The following is a 12,332-nucleotide window of genomic DNA, read 5'->3' on the forward strand; positions in this document are numbered from 1 at the left end:
TCTTTCTTTCTTTCTTTCTTTCTTTCTTTCTTTCTTTCTTTCTTTCTCTCTCTCTCTTTTCTTTCTTTCTTTCTTTCTTTCTTTCTTTCTTTCTTTCTTTCTTTCTTTCCTTCTTTCTTTCTTTCTTTCCTTTCTTTTCTTTCTTTTTAGAGACAGGGTTTCCCCATGTTACCCAGGGTGGTACTGAACTCCTGGACTCAAGCAATCTGCCCACCTCAGCCTCCCAAAGTGCTGGGATTATAGACGTGAGCCACTACACCTGGCTAGGAATCTTTTAAAAACACAAATCTGATTATGTCACACTCCTCTGCCTAAAAACAAGCAATGGCTTTCCACTGTGGCCTCTGAGCCCTGTTGTCTGTCCCCTATTTCTTCCTTCAGGCTCAGTCACACTCTCCTAGTTGTGTGCTGAAACTGGCTCCTCCAAGCTCACAAGAGCCAATGGGAAATATTCAGGAATTTGTTGGTAGCTGGAAATCGACCACAGTGGGGTTACTTTACACCAGAAAAATCAACAAATGCTAAAAATCCCCCTTTTTTTTTCTCTGGAGAGCTGATTGGTCAGTCCACCGCTGCTCCGTCCCCACCGTGCTGTTCCATCACAGGACTGCTGAACATGCTGTTGTTCTGCCTGACATGCTCTCTCCTCCTTCTTTGCTGAGTTGACTCTATTCTTTGACACCTCAATTCAATTCTTACTTCTTCCAGGAAGCCTTCTGTGATATTTCTGAACAAGTCAAGTCTCTACCCTTCACCTTTTCTTCTTAGCCTGTATCACATTTATAATTTGACAAGTGTGATGAATGATGAGCATCCGTCTTCCCCATGGGAATGTAAACTCTCCATGGCAAGAGAGATCAGGCCTGGTTTTACTCACTGTCTGCTGTATCACCCGGCACAGTACCTGGTCATAGAAACTCACAACATCTGCTGAATGAGTGAATAAATTAGAGAAATAAGTACTAGACAAGGCTCTGGCTTCTGTGGCAGGAGTACTTTTGATCACACACCTCCACATTCTCCTCTGCATTTCCCAGCCACTCTTGGTGTTACATTTGTCCGGTTACCAAATTCTGGCCAGTGGAATGGGGTGCTCTGTGTCGTCCATTTCCAGGCATGTCCTCTAGAATACCACAAGTAGTCCTCAAGGCTCTTTCTCTTCCCTGCATGGCTGGAAGTGAAGGAGTCACAAGACAGAAGCAGCCCGGATTCCCGAGTCACCAGTTGGAGAAGAGCTGCCCAATTGAGTAATCTGACCCTCATTCAATCAAGAAAAGAGGGAGATGTATACTTTTATTGAGTTAATCTCTGAGATTTTGAGTTATTTGTTACTGCAGCAGAATCTAGTTTACCCTGACCTAAAGCACCATCCCGGTTGTCATTAACTCCTACCCTTTGGGCAAGTCACAATGTCTCTGAATCTCAGTTTCCTTATTGGTAAAATAAAAGGATTCCACAGGTTATATCTGAAAGCCTTGCAATGTTAAAAGTTCAGTTAATCCGCTGGTATATTTTCCTCCCTCCTGCATAGCACCATATATAGACATCACAGATGTTTGCTAAATAGGAGAACCTCCTATGTTTGAAATCCTTTTCTCCAGATAAAAGCATTTTAGTACCTTAGAAATTCAGAGTAATTACTCAGAATATTTAAACATCTAACATGTACAATATTGATCAAAATAACAATAACAATGGAGACATTTCATCCAGAGGCTGGGGAGCCTTCAGAGATCTATCCCTCAGCCTCGTAGATACCTCCTAAGCATCTTGCTCTGTCTGCTCTTAGAAATGTGGCCTCAGCACTTCCAATTATTTGCGAGTCCCAGCCTCAGACTGTCTTAACTGATCCACTCAGTTGACTCTGTTAACTGCATTTCCCAATATGCATACTCTCATTTTTCAAAGGAACCTAGTGAGGCCTTTTTTAGTGGGTTGTCATTAAAAGCCACTGTCTGCATATCATTAACCAAGAAGCAAATGTCATATCTTTGATGAGATATATGAGGGTGACTGGTTGGGTAGCAAAGGCAGCCCAGAGTCCTGATGACTCAACTGGGCTTCAAATCCCCTAGGGTCTATTCCTAGCTCTGCCATAGGTTCATTGTGTGTGAAAGAGGCACAAGGCAAGCTCTTCTTCTTGGGCTGGGGACCCTCTTCCTGTTATAAATGAAGGCTACTGCAGCTGCTGTCATCCCAGTAACCATAGTAACAATGCATCACGTGACAGGTGTCTGATCCCCATCAGACATTTTCTGATATGAAGTATTCTTCATTCTTCCTCTTTAACCCCACCCCAGATCCTGTTATGAGTAGTGGCAGCCGTTTGAGCTTGGGAGACCTGGAGCTGACAGCATTAATTAAACCTCTATTTCCACAAAACATTTTGCATTGCCAGGCCCCAGAGCCAAGAAAACCTCCCAGGGCAGCTCTTATGTGAGAGATTGCTAAGGCTGTCACCAGGGACTGCAGTGCTTCAGCTCTACAGTTTGCAGCAAATAGGGATCAGTAGGAAAATGTGCCTGGCATACAGCAGGCACACAATACATACTTGTGGAAAAGTCAATTTACTAAAATGGAGCTCATATCACAAACGGGTTTCCTTCAAATCACTGGAAATTCTGCATAAGATGATCATATGAATTATTCCACAATTACTGAGTGCCTGCTGTATGCACCCATGGGTGATGACATGGAGACTCTAAAGATGTTAGCTTGTTGAAGGAATCCCAAGTCTGTGGGGTGGCTGAGGCTCAGGGGTGTAGAGCCTCACCCCTGTGTAGAGAGGAGTCTGGAGGGCTTAGCAGGGACCACATCACAAAGGGATTTGGATAAATGTTGAGTCTATTGGATTTATTCTTGGAGAACCTTTGAGAGCTGTTACTCATGTGAGTGACATGATCAGCTTTGTATTTTGGACACCTCCCTTTTGATGTCACTGAAGGCAAGAACTAGAGGGAGACTGTTGTTTTGATCAAATAGTGAGTGTTCTAGAACTTCTGAACCCAGGCCTTAAGACAACTGGCAGCTTCTGCTTCATTCCTCTTAGAACCCAGCTAGCATGCTGTGAGCAGCTCCAGCACCATGGAGAAGTGACATAGAGGAGAACCAAAATGCACCAGTTGACAGCCCCATTGTGATCCCAGTGGCAGCCAGCACCAATTCTCACCATGGGAGTTCACCATTGCACTATCTGCAATGGTGTCTGGAGAGCTGATGTTCCAGTCCAACTGAACCCCTAGATGACTGCAGTCCCAGAAGACAACATGTTGCGCAGGAAAACCACCCAACTGAGCCCAGCCAACCCACGAAATCATGACAAGTAACAAAATAACTGGTCTAAGCCAGTAAGTCATGGGTGGGTTTTTACACAAGTGTAGATAGCTGAAAACTGGAGGATGGGTGGGTTCCCAGGTGGTGGTCACAGCTACAGCTCAGAAGAAAAGGTCTGGCTGGAGAGGCTATAGATTTAGGAGACATTGGCTCATAGAAATGTGAAAGCTCTATTGTGGATAAAATCACCTACAACCCTTTTCACACATGCCCAACACGCCTAGAGCACAGCCAACCCACAGCAAATATCTGCTGAATTAAATTCAACACTCCATATAATGAAAAGCACTAAAAATCACTGTTTTCTTGAGCTAAGACAGTCCTCAAGCCTGGAATTCTAGTTTCCCCTTATTCTAAGCATACTTTTATGCTCACCCTCTCTGAATCAAGTGTGTACTCTGAGCTGCTGATTTTATCTTCTTTATCCTCCTAAGACAGTCCTTTTGAGTGTGGACTTGGAATCTGCAAGCATAAACCTGGGTTCAGGGTGATGATTTTTCTACCTGTGCACCTCTCTTCTGAGCCTCAGCTTCCTCATCTATATATAAAGATGAGAATACCTGCTGATTAAATTAGGTAATAAAGGTGAACTCTTGGGCAGCCCTAAGGGGATGCAGCTGTATTATCCATCTTCAGCAGGTCACAGGTACAGCCTCAACCCAGACATCCCATCGGTTCCCTCTACCTGTGGCCTGTTCCTTTTCCCTGTAAGAACCATCTCCCAGGTTGGGGAGCTGGGAAATATCCAGCTTTGTGTTTGAAAAAACTCTCGGAGGACCCAATTTTACAGCCAGCTTGGCCAGCCGCTCGGGTAGAAGGTTGAGCAAGGAGCTAATAGTCTGGGAAAGTGACTCCTAGAGTGGCAGATATGGTTGGAGCCCAGCTTTGTCCATTAACACAGTGTGACCTCCACAGGCTCCAACACATCTTGGGCCCAGTTGTCCCCTGTTGTACACAAAACATTAAGAATGGCCTGAAACAACCCCAAGGCTCCTTCCACCTGGAAGGCTCCGGCTCCTGTTGGGGTGGGGGTCCGGTCACGTGTTGGCGAGAAGGGGGGTGCCGGTTGACGTGGCTCCGGGTCCAGCCTCCTCTGACGTCCTCGCAGCCGTCCTCCCTCCCTCCGTCCCCGCCCCTCTGGCGGCGGGAGAGCTGCTGGCTCGCCCAGATCCCGGGAGCTGCCTGGAGGCGGGCCCGGCCCGGGGAAGGTGCGCGGCGGCGGGACCCAGCCCAGCTCGGGGAGCGGTCACCATGGTGCTGTCGGTGCCTGTGATCGCGCTGGGCGCCACGCTGGGCACGGCCACCAGCATCCTCGCGCTGTGCGGGGTCACCTGCTTGTGTCGGCACATGCACCCCAAGAAGGGGCTGCTGCCGCGGGACCAGGACCCCGACCCGGAGAAGGCGAAGCCGAGCTTGCTCCGGTCTGCACAACAGGTGAGTGGGGTAGGCGCGCGGGCTCTCCAGGGGCGAGGTGGGGTCGCCAGGCAGCTGCAGAGGGCGAAATGGGGTGGGGGACGGTCGTGGATCTTTGCGCGACAAAGCTTGGCGGGGAGAGGTGACAGCAAACGCGCTGGAGGACAGGTCAAGGAGTCAAAAAGGCAGGCGGATGGGGGAGGCTGGGGGATGGTGGAGAGGTGAAGGAGAATTAGGAAGGGGGGGACGGAGAGCTTGTGGGTACTGAGAGAAGAATGGGGGCCAGCAGCGAGAGCTAAAGGGAGGGGACAGGAAAGGGGACCTGGATAAGAATTAGGGCTGGGAAGGGTAAGAAGAGAGGGAGGCTGGGAGGGGAATCGCCAGGGTTAGGGAAGACCCTGAGAGGAACTGGAGAATGAGGAACTTGCAGAATGGGGAGGAAGACTGGGGTCTGTGAGAGGGAGGGGGATGGTGGTTGTGGAGCCAGGGTAGGGCAAGCCCTGCCAGAGCTGAGAAGAGGTAATGCCTGGAAACCCAGACGGGAGGTGGCTGGGGTCCCGCAGGAGCTGAGAAGCTAGAGGGGCCTGGAGAGCTGAATCCGGGAGGAGCCTGAAGGACTCTTCCCCACCCCCTAGCAGCTCTGAGCTCCGGTCAGTCAGAGGGGGTTGCTATGGCCTCCCCCAAGATGTCTCTGCAGATGTCTCTGCAGATGTCCCTGGAGACAGGAGGGCTTTTATCCCATGCATTTGCTCATGGCCAGAGCTCCTTCGTACAGGAAATAGCCCGTGCTCCCATTGTAAAGAGCAACATAAGGGGTCTGGGGAAGCGGTTTGGAAGGATTTCCCTGCATAGGCTATGACCTCCAGGATGCATTTCCAAAGTGCAGAGTGCAGAATGCTCTCTGGAGAACCAGGAGGCAAAGAGTCTTGCTAGAGTGATTTGAAGAAGGATGGCCCTGGGGCAGGGGCATGACTTGAAGGACCTCCTAAAGACCCTCTAGATCCGTCTAGGTTCCAGGAGTGGCATTAAAATGCTGTGACTCCGTCTTCCTTTTTCCAATCAATAATTCAAAAGCTCAGAGGACTCAGTTGTGTGGGGCCTGTGTCAGTTACTGTACAGTGAGAGTGGAAAGGAAATGGCTGCTGTCCTTGAGGCACTTATAATCCAAGAATAGTGACATTGACAGTGGCTAAATAAGAGCCGGCTGCACAACAGAATGTGGGACTTGGGGCAATCTGGAAATGGGAATAGTGGGCTTTCCACTGGCCAGGGGTTGGGAGCCCTTCTCCAGAAGTCGTGGCCGGCCGCCTCTCAACCTTCTTTCCTGCCCAACATACTTGAGGAACTGCCACTCTTCTGCCTTTCAGTGACGTCTCTCCAGGCACCATCCCCTCCCCTTCCTAGAGAGAACCACTGGGAAAGTAGTTGGTGTAAATGACCTCTAGGGTCTCTTCCAGTGCTTTGTCTTATTGATGACCAGTAGCCCACAGAACAGCTGATCGTCTGTTAAAGACAAACCAGGTATGTCTCTCCCCTGCTTCATATCCTCCACAAGTTCTCACTGAGCTTGGAAGAGGTCATAGCAAACCATGACATAGCATACACTCTGTGCCAGGCGCACTGTTCAGAGTGCTTTACTGTTCATTAGTGCGTTTCTTGACCCAGTGAGGGAGCCGTAGAATTATCCTAACTTAAAGATGAGGAAACTGAGGCTTAGAGAAGGTAACTGACTTGCCTAGAACTGCACAGCTAGAGAAGTTTTAGAGCCAGACTCTAGCTGAGCTTCTCTGATTCTGGAGGCCCCGCTATTAGCCACTCCTCTCCACCCACTCACCTGCTTTGACATGGAAGGTGCCTGCCTCTCCAGCCAAGCTCATGCCAGTTTCTTTCTTCATCAGCAGTCTTGGCCTCCCTGGATTTATGATTATTCTTTTAAAACACCAAGCCCTTTTCTGCCCCTTCATTTTTCTCCGGCCTTTCATATAAATGACTCCTTCTCATTCTTCAGATCTTTTTTCCATTTAAAGTCTTAGGGAGGATTTTGCCCACTGACACATGAAACAAAATACCCCCTTCCTGTTATCCCCTCCTATACTGTTCTTTCCAAATCCTTTTATGGCATTCTTTACACTAGGATGCAATCTTTCATATTCACTTATTGGTGTAATATTTATTCCCAGCACCCACTCAGTGCCTGGAAACTAGTAGATGTCCAATAAGAAATTGTGAATGAATAAAGTCATCTCATGGACCATCCAGTGGGGATTCTCATCTTCAAATATGGATGCACTCACCATGTCTTTGTAACGGAGTGTGAGCTCAGTAGGGGCACAGTAAATATTCGTTGATACATGATACCTGCCCATCCACATTCCCTTATCTGGTTCCCTCAGTGACAAAGATGTGGGCAACTTGGGGCTGAATTTATGGGTGTGAATGTGTTGAACCTGAGATCTCACAATGACTTGGTTGCCATTCTTCTCAGATTCATTCAGCCACTGGCCCAGATGCAGTAAATTGAGAAAAGACAAGCAATTGACATTTCAAAGCAAGTAAAGAAGGTGGCGTTAGGGGTGGCAGATTACAGGAGGGTGATGTACTTGGCACCTGTTGACGAGGAGGGCAAGAGCCAGGGAAGCTCTCTGAGGATGTTCCTTGAGGAAAGAAGATATGGAGGCTGGAAAATAGGGGTCTAGATTACTATAATCCCAACAGAGGTGTCCAAGGTCTAATAGCCAGTGTCTCTGTAACTTGTAAGTTGTGGCTGCTGGAAAAATTCTTTGGATTTGGAGGCCATTCCTAGAAATCTGATTTCTGACCCTGAATGGCTGGATGAAGTTGAAAGTTTGTAGTGATTTTGAAAAGAAATTTGGAGTTTTCCCTGGGGTCTGACTCCATCACCCAGGCTGGAGTGCAGTGGTGTGATCAAGGCTCACTGAAGTCTCAACTTCCTGGGCTCAGGTGATCCTCCCACCTCAGCTTGCCATGTAGCTGGGAATACAGGCACATGCCACCATGCCTGGCTAATTTTTTTGGATGTTTTGTAGAGACAAGGTCTCACCATGTTGCCTAGGCTGGTCTCAAACTCCTGGGTTCAAGCAATTTGCCTGCCTCAGCCTCTCAAACTATTAGGGTTACAGGAATGAAGCACTGTGCTTGGCCCCCAGGGGTTCTTATTCTGGGTCCACAAATCTCAGCCTGTAGATAGCATTAAAAGGTTCATGGTCTTGGATAGGAAAAAAAATGACATCATTATTTTCACTTACCTCTAACTGAAACGGTATTTTCTGTAAGTAGAAATAGCAGCAAAAACCATAGTGTATCATCCATACCTATGACTTTGTCCCCAAGGGAAATCACAGATACCTTGGTTGTACATTACAGCTGTTGCAGATGGTTCACGTTAGATTTACACTCATCTCTCATTCTAAATTATGGTACTTATTAAATCTCCTGCTAGACTCTGTTATTTAATGAATTAATAAAGAAGCAAACATACAGCTACTTCACAATCTGGTTTTATTAGGCAGTCCCTTGCAGCCTTGTGTCTTTTATTTTCTGCTTTTTCCAGCAATTCAGAGGAAATGTCCCTATGCAGCCCTCGGCCATGCATTTCCTCTCATGCTTCCAGCTGGTTTCAAGTCACAGTTCTTTGCTTTTCTGAAATACACACTCTGGACCCTTTATCCTGCCTTCTTAGACAGTGCCTCACTCTCACTCATGTGCTACCCTTCCGGGCATGCAAGGAATTCAGTTTTACTATGCCGCCCACTCCTGGCCTGGCAGGTCACCTGGGACCTCTCTGTCATCAGCCTAGCTCTAGAGGCTTGATCATTAGGCAGTGACCTGGCAGCTGGAGCAAGGAGACAGAGCCGGGGGGCAAAGCGAGAATGTTGGTTTCTCCTTCACCATTACTTCTGAATCTATTAGTGAGCAACGGCCAGACCCATGGGTTCCTGCCTCTGAATTTCCTCATCACCCTTGTCCACACAGGCTGCCACTCAGCCCACTTCTGGGTCCTTTCATAGGAAGTCCTCCTGTCACCCAACCTAAAGAAATCGGGAGCAAGCAAGGAGAATGGCTCTTTTCCCCTTGCCCCACGGCTCAGTCCTGTACCCCTACCACTTGGCAGGCACACGTGTCCTGTTTTCGGGAAGCCTTCCTTTTCATGGCCTAATTTTCTCCCAACATGGTGCCTACCTTGCTGTGCGCTTAAGTGAATCTTTTCAAATGCCAGAGAGGTCCCCTGGGTGACCCCAGTGCTGTCCCTTTGAAGCTAACACGTGGCCAAAGGCTTCATTGAAATTGCTTCGCCCTCAGCAGGAGTTCCCACACCATTTTTTTTTTTTTTTTTTTGAGACAGAGTCTCACTCTGTCGCCCAGGCTGGAGTACAGTGGCATGATCTCGGCTCATGGCAACCTTCACCTCCTGGGCTCAAGCGATTCTCCTGCCTCAGCCTCCTGAGTAGCTGAGATTATAGGGGTGCACCACAACGCCTGGCAAATTTTTTGTATTTTTAGTAGAGGCGAGGCTTTGCCATGTTGGTTAGGCTGGTCTCGAATTCCTGAGCTCACGTAATCTGCCCACCTCGGCCTCCCAAAGTGCTGGGGTTACAGGTGTAAGCCACTGCGTCTGGTCCCCAGGTCCCTTCTATCCATGTCCCCAGTCACCCACTGTCACATGTGACCAAACTCTACAATTCCATCCTTTTTCCAGCAGAGTCAGGATCACTGAAGTGGCTTTCAGTGGATCCCTAGTAGATTAGTTCTAAGGTTTTACAAAATAATATAAATAAGTGTTGACTGACTTTTTCTTTCTTTCTCTCTTTCTTTCTTTCTTTCCTTTCTTTCTTTTTGAGATCGAGTCTTGCTCTGTCATCTAGAATGGAGTGCAATGGTGCAATCTCAGCTCACTGCAACCTCTGCCTCCTGGGTTCAGCAATTCTCTTGCCTCAGCCTTCCAAGTTGCTGGGATTACAGGTGCCCACCATCACACCTGGCTAATCTTTTGTATTTTTAGTAGAGATGGGGTTTCACCATGTTGGCCAGGCTGGTCTCGAACTCCTGACCTCAGGTGATCCACCCACCTCGGCCTCTCAAAGTGCTAGGATTACAGGCGTGAGCCACCACTCCCAGCCTGAATTTCTATCAAACAATGTATGTGTGGTGGAGTCTTCTCCTTAAGATCAAATAATTTTTCCTTAATTCTCCTTGTATTCTTGACAATGTCTGGTATGATGCTGAGCACATGCCAGTGTTTTGAATTAAATCATTATCTTGTAACCCAACACTGAATAAGAGAGGGAAGACACAAAGGAGTACATATTGTTAGGGCTCCATTGACATAGGATTTGAAGCCAGTGCAGTTTATTTATGGTGTTACCCTGGGGGACAGGAAATGACTGCAGCTGGGTGGGAGAGCTTCTGGGCTTTTGTTCATGCTCTGCCTCTTGACGTGGGTCCTGGTTACAGAGGTGTGTTTACTTTGTGAAGATACATCCAGCTCTACATTTATGATTTATGTACTTTTCTGTCTGCAGTTATACATCAGTAAGGTTTTTATTAAAAAGTGTCATATTGTGACATGTTTGTGAACATTAATTGAGTACCAGGCCAGTATTTTTATTGCCAGGAGGACTTTGGGGCCATATTCAAGAGACATGAGCCTCTTTTTTGTGGTTTTTTTATAAACTGCTTCTTCGGCCCTGTTTGCTTTCTGCTATTTCTCCCATGGCCACCTCCTGTGTGCTGCATAAAGGATTCCCCCTTGGGATTGGGACCTTAAGACCATCAGTGTAGCCCTATTAGGCCTCCCACCTCTTCTCCTCTTCCTTAGTCCTCTAAAGCAACGCCTTCTCTGATTGGTTGTTTCAATTCACACATATAAGAGTGAGGATGGACAGATGCTGCATTTTATTAGTTACATAGTTCATTCATCAAAGATTAATGAGCACATGCTAGGCCTTGGGATATGGCAATGGAAAGACAGATATATGCTCTTCTTGATAAATGGGAGACAGACAATAAAATAAGCAATTGCCATGATCAGGGAAGCACAAGGTGCCATGGGAAACCCGGGGTGGGGGTATTATTCCCCCCTTCAGCCTAAAATAGAGCTTTCTGCAGTGCAGGTTGGTTGTTCTTCTGAACTCTCCCCTGTACCTTAATGATGCTAGGACGCCCCATGTATTGCTAACCCCACTCCTGTAACTGATTCAACTCTGGAAGGCTGTAAGGTCTGACCTCCATGGATTCTCAGACTTTTAAAGGACTCATTTTCTAACTTACTCATTTTCTAGCTTTAAAGGACTCATTTTCTAGATCAGCTAATCCCATTAGCTGATGTCTTGCCTGGTGAACTCACCCATTCGTATAAACCACCACCACAACAAAGTATTTCTGTAGAGTAATAAATAACAATGATAGAATAACTAACATTTTTCAAGTTCTTTATATGTGCCAATCACTGTTCTAAGCATTTTAACCATATCAAAATGTTTTTTGAGACAGAGTCTCACTTTGCCACCCAGACTGGAGTGCAGTGGCATGGTCATAGCTCACTGCTGCTTTGATCTTCTGAGCTCAAGTGATCTTCCCACCTCAGCCTCCCAAGTAGCTGGGAATACAGTCATGTGCCACCGTCCCTGGCTAATTTCTTTTAAATTTATTTTTTTAGAGAGGGGTTCTCACTATGTTGCCCAGGCTGTTCTTACACTCCTGGGCTCAGGCCATCCTCCTGACTTGGACTCCTAAAGTGCTAGAATTACAGGTGCGATCCACTGCACCTGGCCATAATCATATTAGTTTTAATTATCACAATAACCCTATGAAATATGCATAAGTTTTATTTTTCATTTTAGAGAAGAAAAGTAAAACACAGAAAGCTTAAATAACATATTCAGTGGGAGAGCTGGGAATGAAATTTACAAAATTTGTCTTCAGCGTGCACACTTTTGACTACTAGGCTAGATATTAGCAGAAAAAAAGTAGTCAAAATTTTATTCGAGCCATTGTGTTTCACCAGATATGGCATAAAAGTGTCTACAAATACGCATCTTTGAGGGTCAACTTCAGAAACCTTTCCCAGTGCTTTGGATTGCTTTGCTGCCGCCATCACACTTCAGGCATTGGGTGCAGCCCAGGGCCCTCCACATAGATTTTACACAGTAAACATGTTTGGGCTGGTTGCTTAGCAACGTGGAAGACAGTATGAATTTTTCATCAAGAAATTAGCATAGATTCTTTCAGGAAGAAGAGCACAGACTCACTGGAAATACTCTTCAAAGCACTCATATGTGGACCCCTAAGCCTGTGTCCCTCAGTCTTTTCTCCAGTGACAGATCTGACCTGTCCCATCTCCCTTCCTCCCCTAGTTCCTTGTTTGGGTACAGTTTGTAGATACTTCAGATGCATGGCTCTTCTCTTCATGGAATTGACAATTCACTAGCACCTTTTGTTAATTCCAGGAGAAAACAGTGCTGCATCCTTTCCAGATTTTCAGATACTAGCCAAGTTACGAGGAGGTACCTGGGGCATAGGAGGAGGGATAGAGAGGCCTTTGGATCATGATGAAGGAAACACCTGAA

General features: G+C 46.9%; 1 protein-coding gene across 2 annotated transcripts in view; it reads left to right on the plus strand.

Annotated features, from left to right (window-relative positions):
* Nucleotides 1-4,464: 4,464 nt before the first annotated feature.
* The window catches only part of SYT13 (synaptotagmin 13), a 39,349-nt gene continuing 31,481 nt past the window's right edge, over nt 4,465-12,332 (plus strand). Inside the window, exon 1 of one of the 2 annotated variants that reach the window (XM_023215858.1) lies at nt 4,465-4,767. In XM_023215858.1, the coding sequence (XP_023071626.1) occupies nt 4,585-4,767 (183 nt within the window). In that variant the 5' untranslated portion in view covers nt 4,465-4,584. The remainder of the gene's footprint in view (nt 4,768-12,332) is intronic. The other variant, XM_023215859.1, reaches the window with a different exon arrangement.

The sequence above is a fragment of the Piliocolobus tephrosceles genome, chromosome 13 (genome assembly GCF_002776525.5).
Source record: "Piliocolobus tephrosceles isolate RC106 chromosome 13, ASM277652v3, whole genome shotgun sequence".
Lineage (NCBI taxonomy): Eukaryota > Metazoa > Chordata > Mammalia > Primates > Cercopithecidae > Piliocolobus > Piliocolobus tephrosceles.